Consider the following 16,780-nt stretch of genomic DNA (forward strand, 5'->3'; position numbering starts at 1 on the left):
GGTTTCCTCCGATAAGGTCTTGAATCGGACTGGCGATTCTGAGATTGATAGCTGTACCTTTGTTTGTTGTCGCCATAGGAGCGATACTGGGAGGAGCCACGGAAATTGGAAGAGCTACCTCTGCCACGTGCTCCTCGAAAGGGCCGCAACCTGTACTGAAGGCTTCCTAAGGCACGAGCAGTATCTGTGTCCTTTTTAATGGATTCAAGAGTGTCATCAACATGCTTGCCAAAAAGTGAGTCCCCATCATATGGCAAGTCCAGAATTCTCGCCTGCACCTCGGGCCGAAAAGCTGTTGATTTGAGCCAGCCCTGGCGCCGTAAAACGGCAGCTCTGGCAAGTTGTCTGAATCCTGTTGATGAGATGTCAACAGCACAATCTATAATCTCTGCAGAGATCTTTTCTCCCTCCTGGACTATCATCTGGACCTCGGTGCGGACAGAATCCGGGAGCTGGTTAATTAAAGCCGCAATCTCAGACCACATTTGTCGGTAATACCTCCCAAGGATGGCCAGGGAGTTAGACGCTCTGACCGTTGTGGCAGCCATGGTGGTAAACTTCTTGCCGATAGAATCCAACCGTCGTTCCTCTTGGTCTGGAGGGGAGGTTAGAGGAGGAGCTGGATTCCTCGAACGTTTCTGGGCAGCGCTGAGTAACAACGGAGTCCGCCTTGGGATGAGAGACAAGGCATACTGGAGAGTCTGCAGGCGCCTTGTACTTATTGTCCAGGCGTGGTAATACAGCCGGGATGGAGTTTAGTCGTGCCATAAGTTTAAGGCCTTCCTGCCAAATAAAGTCAATGATTGGGATGGTATGCGTCTGTTTAAGAGGCTGATCTTTGAAGTCGTAGAGGAAGCAATCCGTTTGTTGCATCTCTAACGTTAAATGGAAGCGCTTGGCAGCACGCACCATTAAGTTATGAAAACTTCCAATGTCCACCGGCGGAGAAGGCAAAGGCGATGTCGGTGGGGTAGATGGCGTTTGAGCTCTATAATCCTCCCAGTCCGCGAGGACGTCATCTTGATCAGTGTCTTGATGGACATCCGTATCTGGCTGCGGATGGGCTGGCGACTGCGGTATTTCTGCATGTACTGGTGTTGGCGCTGCAGGATGAGGACTTGGTGAGGTAGGTGCAGATGGAGAGAACCTGCGATTGTAATCATCAACATGTTCTGCAAGTTGGTCACCAGAGAAGACGGTATTTGCGTCATACGTTGTTCATGTGGTGCCTCAAAGCGAGCATCCTGAACAGGAAAAAGAGCATCTCCTTCCTCATCATACTCGTCATCTTCTTCCTGGCACTTTATATTAAGTTCAGATGGACTGTTAGAAGGACGAAATACCTCATTGACGTAGGAATCGTCATCAGAGTCGTCTTCTGCAGTCTCAAATAATTTTGTTGGCAGAGTTTCAGTCATTGGACTCAATGGAACAGGCCGTTTCACCACAGAACCTGTAACCACCGTAAAAATAGTTGCTGTAGCGAGTGAATGTTGCGCCGTCGACGGTCCCGTCGACGAGATGGCAGCAGATGGAGGTAATATCTTCTCCTTAGTCGACGTAGATGTCCGTGCTGTCGACGGAGTCGTCGACGAAGATGAAGTCGTTGACATAGGAGGAACTGTCGACGTAGACGGCACCGTCAACGTGGATCTTGCCGTCAACATAACCGTCGACGAGGTCTTGGACGTCGATGAGGTCTTGGCCGTCGACGAGGTCTTGGCCATCGACGAGGTCTTGGCCGTCGACGAGGTCTTGGAGGTCGACGAGGTCTTGGCCGTCGACGAGGTCTTGGCCGTCGACGAGGTCTTGGCCGTCGACGAGGATGTTGTCGTCGATGAAGAGGAGGCCGTCGACGAAGGGCGCGTCGACGGAGTCTTCGACGATGAATGCTTCAGCACAGGCGTCGATGAGGCCGGTTTAACGGCCGTCGACGAAATCTTTAAAATAGATGAAATAGGCCTCACCTCTGGAAGCGTTGACGACGAGGTCGACGTTGTTGTCGTAGTCTTCGTCGACATAGAACATGTCGTCGTCAACGTTGGCACAGCGTCGACGGATCTCGTAGTCGTCGACAGACGCGTCAACGGTTCCGTCGACGAGCTGGCGCCCGATTTAGATAACGAGGGCACAGCTTGGGATTGCGACGCCAGAGAACCAGGTCCCGTAGGTGTGGAAACTTGCAAATCCCGTGGGGAGACAGATTTAGAGGCGTCGACGAGCTTCTTTCTCTTCAGAAAAGGACATGGCATCTCAGTCTCTGACCCACGCTTGAGAGAGGCTTTAGAGTGGAAAGAAGACACGCTTTCCACATCAGAAACTGCTCCTTCGGAAGTCTTCAACTTCTCTAGCCACAGAAGGAGACGTGCCTCTCTATCCTCTAGAGTCTTTGTGGAAAAGGTCCTACAGAACTTGCAGTTCTTAACTTCATGGTCCGGATAAAGACAGTAAATACACTTACTGTGAGGATCTTCATGAAACAGACGGAGCTTTCCACAGGATGAACAAGGTCTGAACAAGGATTTCTTAGTTGTAGACATCTCAGGGTTGACGTAATCAAAAGAGTTGAAGAAACTGAGCAGAGCTCAGGGAGACTCCCTTCACACGACGTGCGGTAGAAAATCTGAGGGCTTGAGCTTCTGAGGAGAAGGTTCTAGAGGGTGCTGTTGCCTGATTGGCTGGAATGTGGACCATTATAATGACTGTGATATGTTACTAAAGTGATTTCTCCCTTTTAGGCTTCTATGGGCCTGTTTTCAGTTCTATGGTACTTTTAACTTTCTGTTATATTCATATATATTTTATATGTATTACATTTTATGTATATGTATAATTATATATAATTTTCTACATGTACATATATATGTATATTTTACTACTATTTTATGTACCGTGGGACTCCCACTTCGACGACGGGGAATATTCAAGCATGTGAATCTATGAAAGACACCCCTAATACTGGAGAAAGACCATACCCCTGTGCTTGAGGACAAGATCTTACTCCTGACCCTGCTGAAGACGGAGGTAGGCTGGCACTACTATTAGGAACCTGCATTGACAACATCACAGCCGGGCAACAAGCTTTCCATTTTACTGCTGTAAGCTCCTCGGTTACAGGTTTTTTAAGGACAGTAAAAATATTTGTTGCAAACTATTCTTAAGTCACACAGTTCAAACAAATCTGTTATGAGACGTGAGAACACAATCAGGTTGTGGCTATGCAATAAGATCATATGATAACAGGGGCCTATACAAAGGCAAAGAGAGTACAAGCAGCGGCGCCTCTGACTCGAGGTCCTCGTTGTTGTATTAGCTCTAAACCTGGTAATGCTTGTATGTTATAAATAAAAGAACTAATTGAAACTTTGTTTTACTCACTTTTTCACTGCTTTTAACATTTTCGCCGTATTAATTGTTGTTCTTCTCACATTTCCCTGCCTTCAATCACCGCCATTGACCCAGGTCCGTCACGGCTTGTGCCGCTTGAACGCAGGGTCGGTGCCGGCACCATCCACTTCCGGTTGCACTTCCAGAAGTACAAACTAGCGATCTAGCTTCTTCTCGCCCATCTCCCATTTAAACAGGAGCAGCGGCGCGCCAAAGGCAAGCCCGTCTGCGCCCGAACGCCGCCAGACGCCAGGACCCCTGCATCTCTCTCCTCTGGTAACCTATTTTTTGTTTTCATCATTTTCCAAATACCTGAAAACATGACCAGTCTTAGATATTCTAGTAAAGAAATAAAAAAAAGAAATACCCCCTGATCGAACCTACTGAGGCCCTAGCAGCAGAAATAGGCAGGTTTCCTGAAATTTCTCGTCTAGCCCTACCTACCTTCTAACTCGATTAAGACTCTTGTATCTCCCAGTCCAAATCTGTCCAGCACTTGCAAAGCTGCCAAACAACTTAATGCCATATATTTTAACGCCCACTCAATTTCTAAACATGTATTAGAAACTTGGAGCCTCCTTGACTCAGAAGCCCGGGACATTTGCTTTGTCTCCGAGACCTGGCTGCACGAGAACGTCACTCCCGACGTACATACAGCCTTCCCTCCAGAGTACAAAATAACACGACTTGACAGGAAAGACACCAGAGGGGGCAGATTACTAATTGCAACCACCCATAATATAAACGTTGTTAGTCTGGAAAACCTTGTTTTTAACCACACCAAAATCATCGTGTTTAAGATTAAGGGATCCTCAAACAACGTCTGGAAAGGTGCTCTAGTATATAGACCCCCTGGCGTCAAAGGAGATTTTGCAAACAAGCTGCTTGAGATCATTGCACCACATATCCTAGCCTCTGATAAATTCCTCCTGATAGGTGATTTTAATTACCATGCGGAAATACAATGTAACCTGGATACTGAAAAGTTAATTTCCAACATGAACACTCTTGGTCTCACCCAGAAGGTCATAGGCCCCACACATCGGGCTGGTCACACGTTGGACCTCCTTTTTTCTAATTGCCCTGATATTAAGTTAGACCCTCCCATCTCATTACTTTGGACAGATCATTACCTATTGAAATTTACCATTCCCATCACCATAACCAAAATGGCCTAGAAAGCGAACTTACGTTACGCAGGCCCTTGAAAAAAATCACATTACCCCTGTTCTCAAAACATTTCTACTCTGATTTGGTAACTCCTACCAGGAGCGCAAGTATAGCAGCACAACATCTTGACAATGCCATAGAGACAGCACTGGACAAAATTGCCCCCCTGAGTAAAGTCAAGTGTAAGATTAGAACTGCCCCTAGGTTTACAGAGCAACTAAAAACCACTAAATCTCTATGTAGAGTTGCTGAGAAAAAATGGCGGAAAAGCAAAGATAAGGCCGACCGCAAAGCATACAAAATATTGCACTCTGGCTATCTGAGTGACATAAAGGCAACAAAAAGAGCATTCTTTACGGAGCGAATAAACAAAGCTGAAAATTCCTCTAAAGAACTTTACCAAATTTTGAAAGAATTTAACACCTCCAGTAACCCGTCAGCAATACCGAATTCCCAAGAGTGGACTGTCACTCTTTCTAAATTCTTTGAGGAAAAAACAACTGCTATCCACCTCTCCTTTCCTCCTCATCAAAATACAACGCAGCCTGAAGCTCTGGCAAAATTGTCATCCGACCCGCCGCATATTTTGAATGAATTTGTAAAATTTGATAGCAATGCGACCATGTCAGTCGGGCTGAAAATAAAGTCCGGGTCTCCCACTGATCTTATTTCCCCCAAACTCTTTTCTACTCTTGCCCCGGCACTGGTGGAACATTTGACCAGTCTTTTCAACAAGTCACTCTCGGAGGCAGAAATCCCTACAACATGGAAAGCAGCAAGAGTTAGACCAATCTTAAAGAAACCCACGGCCGACCCCAACATCCTTTTGAACTACCGGCCCATCTCATTACTCCCATATTTCGGGAAAATGTTCGAATCTTTTGTCAATAAACAGTTTGTGAGCCACCTTGAAAACCAAGGACTCTTAGACCCTTCACAATTTGGCTTCAGGGCATCACACAGCATGGAGACAGCGTTGGTCGAGGTTGCTGACAATATCAGATTGGCTTTAGACAAACAACAATCAACAATCCTCGTCCTGCTTGACCTGTCTGCGGCCTTTGACACCATCTCCCATCGCATTTTAATTCAACGGCTTTGGGAGATTGGTGTCAGAGGAAACGCCCTAAAATGGTTCACTAGTTACCTATCCGATCGTGTAACAGCTCTCCAGATTGACAAAAACATAGTAGGTGAAAGACCTGTTAAGATGGGTGTTCCGCAGGGCTCCATCCTGAGCCCAACGCTTTTCAATGTTTATATGACACCATTGGCCAGAGTGATCAGAGCCTATGGCTTTGATGTTCTGTCCTATGCCAACGATACCCAGATTCTAATCACACTGGGCCTAGATCCAAATGAAACCAAACAGCGTTTCAAAAATTGCCTGACCCATGTTGAGAAATGAATGAACGCCAACCACCTTCAGCTAAATGGCAGCAAATCAGAAATTATGCTTTTTGGCAAAGCTGCTGAACACTGGACACATGATTGGTGGCCAACCAATCTGGGCAGCTGTCCAATGCCTAAGGAATCAGTCCAGAACCTGGGTTTTTACATGGATAATAAACTATCCATGAAAAACCAAATCAATCACATTGAGGGCACTTACTCTGGACGAATGCGCAGCTTGAGGAAGGTCTTTAAGTTGATCCCCGTCGAGGCCCGAAAACCCCTAGTTCAGGGTCTTATCATAAATAGAATGGATTATGGGAATGCGCTTTTACTCCCCATAAATGAACACCACCTGAACAGGCTCCAGGTTCTTCAGAACACTGCAGCTCGGTTAGTTCTCAATCTTCCGCGAAGATCCTCATCGGCCCCCTGTTTAAAAAGCCTACACTGGCTCCGGGTGACAAAACTAATCCTTTTTAAAACTCTATGCTTGGTTCACAAACACATGTATGGAAACGGTCCAAAATACTGGTCTCAAAAGCTAAGATGGTACCAGCCTCGAAGAGAACTCAGATCTAGTAATGAGTCTCTGCTGACGCCCCTCAGAATACAACCCTCCAGAAATCGCGGTCGTGCTTTTTCTTTTCTCGCCCCGCCTCATGGAATAAAATGCCTCTTAATCTTCGCATTATCCCTGAACACAGCCGCTTTCGCAAGAAGCTGAAGACCTGGCTTTTTGTAAATTAAACCTTCTTAATTCACTTGTCAGAGCCGTCTGCAAGAGCCATGAGACTCCTCGGGTGTGATTTGTGCGCTTTACAAATGTCCTTGACTTGATTTGACAAACAACACTGTACGTCTAACACTGGAGCCAAGACATTCAACCACAATTTGTTTACATTTCTGCTCAGTTGTTACAAATGTGTCATATCTCACAATATAACTCAAAACACTATACATTCAGGCATTTGTAGGATTGTCGGGTGGGGCCTAGAACTATGAAGCTTCTGTGTCCTGCGATGCAACTGCTATACAGGAGTTGACAACTGCAAAATTTGCATAACTTTAACTTTGCTTTGCCATGTCAGAGCTGAGGCTTCAAGAAGTCTAGAGACCATGCTTATCGGTTTGTTTGTCTTGGAGATAGTCAGCTATATAAGTTATATGACTGTGAGATCTGAGTAACGCCAGCTACAGCATCCATCTGTTTTTGCACGTGCCTCTCCATGCATTGTCTGAGCGTCCATGCATACCTGTATGTGAGGTATCTATTTGTGTGTACACATGTATAACAACGTAAATTCACTACAATAAATAACACTTTTCCCCACCATAGTCCAGACAGATTCACTTTGTCAATGACTGTTTTCGAGAGTATACTTGGGCCACGCAAAAATACAAAACAATAGAGCAGAAGGACCAGCTATGGTGAACAATAGAAATGAAAGATCAAGTACATCAGTTAGCAGATAAGAGCATATCCCATCATCCATTACCTTTGTTTAAAAAAAAGACTCTTTTAGCATACCTTCAGTTCACGCCCCATTTTCTGCAGCTTCCTGAACAACACAGAGGCAATATTCTCCATGTTGTCTGTCTGTAGGGTCTCGAAACGACCCACCTTCCATTCCGCCCAGTGGGTTTCCCACTCTTTTGTGGCTTCCCACACCTGTTGTATGGCATCCAGGTCCTAGAGGAAGGGGTTAAGAGAGAATTCATGTAACTGTGGGAGAGATCTTTTCCATCGTGGCATTCATGGACTACTTTATGGTCTTTATCTGCTTGATCAATCAATCAATCAGTAGATTGGTAGACTGCTACTTGTCACCCGTGAAGGTATCTAGGCACTTGATCAATATTAGTATGAAGTTTCACAGTGCCTACAACTGACTGTATTTTCAGTTCACTGGTACTCACCTCCTCTCTAGATGAAACATAACCCTAATTCTTAGATATTTCTGCACAATATGTTTGTTTGGTATTTTATTTGCCCTTACCTTAACAGCCGAGCAAATCATTGCAATACTTGTCATTTAGACTGTAACTGTGAAACAGATCTTCAGTTTATCTGCCTCTTTTTTCTTCTTTTGCTCCCCCACCACTACCTTGACTTTATATCACATGCTATCCCTCCCACAAGGCATCATTCCAACTTCAACAACATCACCAAAAGGCTGTATCTTACGCGAGACACACTAGGAAGTGTAAGCACATTAAACTATCCCAACTAATGTTTTCTTGTATACAAAGGTACATTAAATGCTTCAGTTAAGGTATTACTTCTGGTTTTATTGCATCCCAAAGCTGTTACAACAGCACAAATGTGTAACAACTATCATGCATTTGTTCTCACGCCAAACACAACAATGCTGAGGGCTTTGCAATGCTTTAGACCTGCATCAATTCCTTCATTAATAAGGTACCTATCAGTATAGTTCCTCTGATTAAAGGCAGAGGAGTGGGAAGAAGTAGGCTGGAACACAGAGTTCTAGATTACAAGTACCTTTATGCCTCTTTTACATATATTTGCAAGTCCTACATGTTAAATTTTTTCAGTTCCTAACCAATCACAAATGGGCATATGCCTATAGAATGCAGTAGAGCGAATAAAGCCATTGGTACTCCAGTGGCGTATTGCATGGACAGTTGTGAGGAAAGATATCCTGTTCTCAGTGTTGCAGTGCCACATACAGGAGGTTATCAGTGTGGGAATTGTGGTTCTGGGTACTGCTATCCTAAAGAACATCAAAGGATGTCCCCAACTATAATTCAAGTAAGGGCAGTAGCTCCAAGATATAAAGACATTCACCCACAGAACAGCTGAACTGACCTTTTTTTTAAAAAAAGGTCAAAACATATACAAAAAAATCCTCCACGAGAATACATAAAAAATATCACAAAAGACAATACAACCGTTGCATTAAATTCACAAGCCCAACCCACAAAAAACAATATCAGGAAAAACACAAATAAATGTACACACTATATCACCAACAACCCTAGAGCACATAAAATGAATCAAGAACACATTAAATAGCGAAAGAATAATTAAAACATCCAACATTACAAAAAAACAATATACAATAGTACCATACCAAACACTAACAAAAAAAGGGGGGGTGAGAGAAGCGCCGGTGCATGTTTCGGAAAGTACACAAGACACAATAAAAATTCCTTCTTCAGGGTGCACATTTCAGCATTTTAATCATAATTCGTGACCCGGGATTAGTCATCAGAAGAATAGTAGCATAATACAGTGTGCACAGCTGGGCTGAAGAGGCTCTCTAGGCAACCTACAGGCGATAGTTCTTTTTTTAGGGATACCGTGAACTGAAGACAGACGGAAATAATTCCCAAATGGACTGGAGTATCTTGGATTCTACATAAGTAGATACACCGAAGCACTAAGTTAGCAGAATATCAGAAGGTAATAGGCCGGTAGATCACAGAGGTAGGCGAAAAGTTCCTCAGTCAACCAGAATACAGGAGTCGAAATGTAAACTACCTATCTTAGTAGTTTAGAAAATACGAGCCGTCAATATCTTCAAAACAGTGGCCTCTTCCGATATTTAAAGGAGTACACGATAATGGCCGAAATGATTCGTAAATATAGTGGGACCTTGCAAGAATGACAAAGCCCCAAAAAAGGGGGAAAACCTCTGCGTCGCCGTCGAACAAACCGGGTACTGCTATGCCCACATACACATTATCAAAAGAGATGAAAACCTAATCAGAGAAGCAACTTTTTCTGATCCTTTTGAAGTACAAATCAAAGAGCGCACCCAAGGGCCAATTCATGAAAAACCTTCTACTCCAGGTTTGCACTCTTGCTCCCAATGGTATATCATCTATCTACTACAGTTTGTATGGTTGGAAAATGTCTACTTCACAAGGGAGTCAATGGAACTTTTTGGCCTGTGTTAGGCTGAGGCCAGTGTGGCACGTGTAGTTTGACCATTAATCAAACCTTTATCAACTTAAGTGCTGAGTCAGAGGAAGACACGTTGGTTGCTTGCCTATGGCCATGGCCTTGGCCAAAGAAAGATTTAACCTTCACTTAAGTGAAATACAGCTGGTAGTAATGCTTGGATTTGGCTGTGCCCATCATATGGTAAGTCTCCTCTATCAAGGAATATAACAGTCTATCCCCACAGATTGACAAGTTGTCATGGGTTTCCTTCTCTCAAACCCATACTCTCTGCCAAATGTCTCATGGGGAGAGCCTTTGTGTGTGGACTTAGCATCAATCCTGATATGGTTGTAGAGTTCAGATGTCTCTGCACAAGGATGATAATACATCTCCCATTGAGCAAGACGTGATTGGGCAAGAGGGAGGGATAAATATCAAAGTCCTTGATAAGGATGCCTCCAATTACTGACACAGATTTGACTCATAGCCAAAAGCCCAGGGAGGAAAGAGCATCATGTTTCTAAAACGGGAAGACCGGCTTGAGCTCATACTGCAGCAACCAAGCAGTGTCACCACACCCAGATTAGGGAGCTAGCCTAAAGTCAACAGTGTGGCAGAGTCTGTCATGGGAGAGAAGACCGTTTAGTCCCTGAGCAGACTCAAACTACTGGCAAAAACTAAATTACAGGACTTTAGAAACTGGATTTGGCCAGGGCACTTCATTGTGAAGAGGAGAAAAATTAATATGTGACCTATTGTGTTTGAAATACCATGAAAAAAATATGATGGTCAAAATAGTGAGCATACACACACTATTCTCAACTTCACATCCACATATGCTGAATAGATGTATATGTTCAAGTGACATATGTGGAGTTAAGTACTGTAAATCCTTACTAAATATACTTACCTTCACTATCTTTTTTTTAAATTAACATTCAAGATAAAATATTTTGGTATCACAATATTACAACCGCCCCTCCTCCTAAGCAGGGTGGTCAACATTGAGTATGGATTACATGTGAATGCCCAGACTCAGCTAGAGGGTTTTAGGTGGGATGCCTTAGCATGACACTGAATATTGAGAGGTTCTGGAGAGCATCTAGTTTCTGAAACCCTCTAATGACCTTTTTCAACTGAGTCATTGGTCTTACTCTAGCTCTCGCAGACACGCCTCTGTCGCATGGAGGAGACACACTCTTGGACCAGTTAGCCCACAGTGGGGTTTGCAAACAATCATGAAAAGAAACAATAAGTATCTTTATGCACCCCTTACCTTCAGTATTTCATTAAAATAAGGACAATGTTGAAATCCTGGTAAATTATACATTGAGCAATAGGAACCGAGGAGACAGCACTGCTTGGGAGTAGTGAAGTAAGAAGACAGCATGCCGTGAAAGCCTGAGAGATTAATGTACCACTGACATTAACCTGGAGGTAGGAAGGCCTGCAATCTGGCGCATCTAGAATTTACAACAATGGTGATGGACTTAAAAGAGAGATGGGTAGCTAAATAAGCTCTTCAGGTGGCAATCCCAAAATAAATCATAAACAGGTGAGAGAAAAATTGATCACAGAGTTATAGCTCAAACTACCTATGACCTTACTTAAACTTGCCAAGTTTCAGATCAAAGTTTCTAACTAGAAGACTCAAACATTCTAAAATCTGATAACATAGGTGAGTAGAAGTCTGCCATATCTTCTTCGACAAGTTGGCACAACAGTACTCTCAGGCCTCCTTAATAGGACAGACCTCACAAAGGAGCAGACTTGGTCATAGGAACAACCAGATATATGCTCAAAACCAAACAAGATGTGGAAAAAACGAGAAACTTTCAGGTGACCACCAATGAAAGTCCCTACAAGAAGGTGAGGGAGGGGAAAAATGGTAGTGACCAATGGTCACTGATCAGCAGTTTATTTTCAGCTTTTAACAGAGTGACACCTATGGTAAAAAGTGAAAAGTAACGCTTTTAGCCCTTATGCTACAAACAATAACAGCCCAACAGAAACCTGACTGAATTACAGCGCAAAGTAGAGATGTGCAACCAACACTGATGTGTAGCTCTGATTCATGCCTTTTTAAACGTTTTCTAATACCGACTAAATATCCCTGCACTCATAAAATGGGCAGAATAATCTCAAATACTGTACAACAAACCTCTTGCTCATCTCCAACATAGAGCTTTGCAGCTGATGCCACTTAGTAGTATTCTAAGCCTGCTGGTAGCTGCAAAAATGAAGCTTTGAAACAGTTCATCAGTGAGTGGTGCTCATATAATCTTTTTCTGTCTCTGCCCCTTCACTTCTGTACTAAATTTATGCCTGGTAAATTTTAATTTTTTCCAAATCCCATTGGAAGGACAAGGTATTTTGACCGCGTAAATGCCACATACCCATATTTGCTGTATTTTGAGTGTGTAAAGTTTGAATAGAGTGGTCTAGTGAGGACAGATAGACCTCATGGTAGCAGGCACTAAACTGGAGGTGTCGTTTGAAGTTTCAACTAATCATTGAGCTTCAAGATGGTGATGAAGTTCCCAAAAGAATAATAACAAAATGTTCAATGTTTCTGTTCGCTGTAACTGTTGCTTGGGGAAATATCATTTAGTGAGGGGCCTTCTAACTTGTTTCTTTTATTAACCTTCTCTCTTCACAATTGTTGATCTAGAACAAAGTCTGAGAGGCAAGTAAGCGACTCTGGCACTCTTGTTTTCAGGGCAACCCCTTTGCTTCTAGAAAGAAGCGTTCTTGCATTTAGAGTATACCAAGACCACAGAATACTAAACATTCATTGTTGTAAGGTGTATTCTTGAGGGATTTGTTCTGTCATGTGTTTTACAATCAAATCTGCAGTTCAGATTTACTAAAGTTTAATCTTGCAGTGCATATATGCTAAGTTGATTTTCTCACCTTCTTTCTACCAAAAAAAACAATTTATTTGACTTTTAGCTCTCTCCAGTGGGCACAAAACAAGAAAACAAATGTGCCTTGCTGTTAAGGCATCCCTCATCTGCTCAAAGGTGTATTAAGTTCTACAGCTTTGCAATCCTACTAGTCCACACCCCAAAAGCAAGGGCATGCGCCTATTTTACACTAAATGAAGACTGCTAAATCCTCTGTCATGAAGATATGCATTATCTATCTGTATGTCTGAGCGTTGCGAGGCCTAGTCTATGGTAGGGATCAATTGAGAGGGTGTTAGGGCTGAAGACTGTCTGCAATCAGGTGACACATGGGAGAGTGGTTTAACTGTTTGTCAAGGGCCCTCTGGTACTAACAGAAGAAAGAGCGAATCAGGCAATCAAACAATCAAAACATTTGTAGAGCGCACTACATACCCGTGATGGTCTCAAGGCACTGGGGGGTGGGGGGTGCTGTTACTGCTCGAAAAGCCAGGTCTTAAGGAGTCTTCTGGAGGTCAGCAGGTCGTGGGTCTGCAGTAGGTGGATGGGGAGGGTGTTCCAGGTCTTGGCGGCGATGTGGGAGAACGATCTGCTGCTGGAGGTCGCTCTTCGGATGCGGTGGACCGTGGCCGGGGCGAGGTCTGCGGAGCAGAGCTGGCGGGTGTGGGAGTAGAAGCTGAGTTGCCTGTTGAGGTAGGCTGGTCCGGTGCTGTGGAGTGCTCTGTGTGCGTGGGTGAAGAGCTTTAATGTTAACCTCTTGTTGACGGGGAGCCAGTGCAGGTCTCTCAGTTGGGGTGTGATGTATCTGCGGCGGGGGATGTTGAGGATCAGACGTTCTGTATGCGCTGAAGCCGTGTCAGGAGTTTGGCCGAGGTTCGTGCGTAGAGGCCATTTCCGAAGACCAGTCTGCTGCTGACGAGTACCTGGGTGACCGTTCTTCTTGTTTCGGTGGGGATCCACTTGTAGATCCTGCGTAGCATGCAGAGAGTGTTGAAGCAGGAGGATGTGACGGCGTTGACCTGCTTTGTCATGGAGAGGATGGAGTCGAGGATGACCCCTAGGTTGCGTGCGTGGTTGGTGGGTGTTGGAGCTGTTCCTAGAGTTGTTGGCCACCAGGAGTCGTCCCAGGCCGAGGGGGTGAAACCGAGGATGAGGACCTCAGTTGGCTGCTCCTCATCCATTTGGTGACAGCCTTCATTCCTTTGTGGAGGTTAGTTTTGGCTGTAAGGGGGTCACTGGTGAGGGAGAGGATCAGCTGGGTGTCGTCAGCATAGGAGATGTAGTTGAGGTTGTGTAGTCGGGCGACGTGGGCGAGCGGTGCCATGTAGATGTTAAACAGCGTTGGGCTGAGGGATGATCCCTGGGGTACGCCGCAGATGATTTTGGTGGCTTCAGAGCAGAAGGGGGGTGGAGGATGCTCTGGGATCTGCCGGAGAGGAGGGAGGTGGTCCAGTTCAGAGCCTTCTCTTGGATCCCGGCATCCTGGAGGCGTGTTCGTAGTGTGCTGTGGCAGACCGTGTCAAAGGCGGCTGATAGGTCCAAGAGGATGAGGGCTGCGGTTTCTCCGTTGTCTAGCAGGGTCCTGATGTCATCGGTGGCGACGATGAGGGCAGTTTTGGTGCTGTAGTTGCTTCGGAATCCAGACTGGGACGGGTCCAGGATGTTGTTCTCCTCGAGGTAGCGGGTCAGCTGTTTGTTGACGGTCTTCTCGATGACCTTCGCCGGCAACCGTAGTAGGGAGATGGGCTGGAAGTTCTTGGGATCCGCCTTCGGTTTCTTGAGTAGGGCGTTGATCTCGGTGTGTTTCCAGCTCTCTGGGAAGGTAGCTGCCTCGAAGGAGATGTTGATGACTTTCCGGAGGTGGGGTGCGATGGTTGAGATAGCTTTGTTGAAGATGTGGTGTGGGAATGGGTCTGACGGAGATCTGGAGTGGATGGTGTTCATGATCTTTATGGTGTCATCGTCGTTGATGCCGGTCCAGGAGAGCAGGCAGTTGGTGCGGAAGGTTGTCGCGGAGGTTTTAGTGGTTGTCGGGGTGGTCATGGCATTGAAGCTGTCGTGGATGTCTGCGATCTTGCGGTGGAAGAAGGTGGCCAGCGAGTCGCATAGTTCTCGTGAGGGTGGGATGTCGTTGGTGTTGGAGCTGGGGTTGGAGAAGTTCCTTCACGATGTTGAAGAGCTCTTTGCTGTTGTGTGCGTTGTTGTCTAGGTGGTCTTTGCAGGAGGCCTTTTTTGTGGATCTTATGAGGTGATGGTGTTTGCTGGTGGCATTCTTGTGGGCTCTGTAGCTGTCCGGAGTTCGTTCCTGGAGCCAGTTCTTTTCTAGCTTCCGGCAGATTTGTTTAGAGGCCTGGAGGTCATCGGTGAACCAGCTGGCTTTCTTGCTGGTGTGTCAGTTGGAGGGTTTCTTGAACGGGGCGAGGGTGTTGGCGCAGTCGGCGATCCATTGACTGAGGTTGCGGGAGGCGGTGTCGGGGTCGGTAGGGTCGACAGGTGGGATTTGGGCGAGGGTGGTGTTTAGCTGGTCTTCGATGATTTTGCTCCAGTATCGGCAAGGCATCTGTTGGGTGTGGTGGTGCGTGGTGGGTTTCCAGTAGGTGAAGTGAATGTAGCGGTGGTCGGTCCAGTGGACTTCGGTGGTGTGGTTGAAGGAGACGTGGGGACTTGCGGTGAAGATGGGGTCGAGCGTGTGGCCAGCGGAGTGGGTGGGTGATGTGACGAGTTGTCTGAGTCCGAGGTTGGCTAGGTTGTCAATCAGGGTGGTGGAATTGGTGTTGTTGTTATTCTCGAGGTGGAAGTTCAGGTCCCCAATGAGGATGTAGTCTGTGGAGGCAAGGGCGTGTGTGCTGACGAAGTCGGCGATGGAGTCGCTGCACTGTGGTCGTGGTCCAGGGGGTCTGTAGATGAGGGTTGCTCTGAGGGTGGTGTTGGGATCTGTGTGGATCTGGAAGTGCAGGTGTTCAGCGGAGCTGAGGGTGTCATCGGTGTCGGTCGAGATGCTGAAAGTGTTCCTGTGGACGATGGTGATTCCGCCTCCTACTCCGTTGGTGCTGTCCCTGCAGGTGATCTTGTAGCCTTCCGGGATGTCTATGGTGATGTCCGGTGCCAAGGAGGGGTTCCGCCAGGTCTCCGTCAGGAAGGCAACATCTGGGGTGTTGGAGTCGAGTAGGTCCCAGAGTTCGACGGCGTGTTTGCAGGCGGGGTGGGTGTTGAGGAGGATGCATCTGAGGTGGTTGGGTTCTTTCCTGGTTGGAGCCTTGGCGGGGCGGATGCTGGTGAAGCTGCAGTTCCGGCAGGTGAAAAGCCTGTGGGTGCGCTTCGGAGCGGCCATGAGGCAGATGTGTGATCAGGTGTTGAGTGCATGGAGGGTGCTGGCATAGCAGTGGTGTCGGGCGTCGTGGCGGTCGTGCGGGCCAGGGGATCTAGCCCTTTCGCACAGTCCAGGCGCGGATGGGTGCAGACGGGCTTGCCTTAGGCGCGCCCGCACAGCGGCCGCCATATAAGAGGAGGTGGGAGCAAGGTGCAGCTGGGAGGCGGGAGCGGGGCGGCGCGAGCGGGGCGGCGCATGGTAGAGCGAGAGGCGGGGCCGCAGGGAGGCAGCGGCAGGAGAATACGGGGTACAGAAGGCAAAAGTGGACAGGGGCACAAAAAACAGATCGCTAAGGGGCAAAGGGGGTCAACAAAAATGGCACAGAACTGTAATCACAATAATCACAATACAGTAAAGTGAGTAAGAGGGGAGGCACAAAAATAAACACAGAGCAGGGGAGGGGGGGCAAACTCACGGAGCGGCAGCAGCGGGCACCAGGGGCAGAGCAGCACAGGCGGAGCTGTGCAGCGAGGGAGCGGCCTAACCTGCAGGCAATGTGATCAAGAATACACTGCCTCTTCCTGTTTCACAAGAAAGATCCAGGAAAAACAAATGATGGAAAATAACAAAACCATCTGAGTATTTTGAATTACGTCTAGAACTTGTCAACCAAGCTGGAGAAAAGGCATAGAACCATCTACT

The 16,780-nt window shown here is 46.3% G+C and overlaps 1 protein-coding gene across 2 annotated transcripts in view; it reads right to left on the reverse strand.

The window, feature by feature from the left end:
• Positions 1–16,780, reverse strand: part of DNAH2 (dynein axonemal heavy chain 2) — a 3,497,426-nt gene that overhangs the window by 2,610,239 nt on the left and 870,407 nt on the right. For both annotated transcript variants that reach the window (XM_078670326.1, XM_078670327.1), the window contains one exon: positions 7,481–7,642. In XM_078670326.1, the coding sequence (XP_078526452.1) occupies positions 7,481–7,642 (162 nt within the window). The remainder of the gene's footprint in view (positions 1–7,480; positions 7,643–16,780) is intronic.

Source organism: Lissotriton helveticus, chromosome 12 (genome assembly GCF_964261635.1).
Source record: "Lissotriton helveticus chromosome 12, aLisHel1.1, whole genome shotgun sequence".
Lineage (NCBI taxonomy): Eukaryota > Metazoa > Chordata > Amphibia > Caudata > Salamandridae > Lissotriton > Lissotriton helveticus.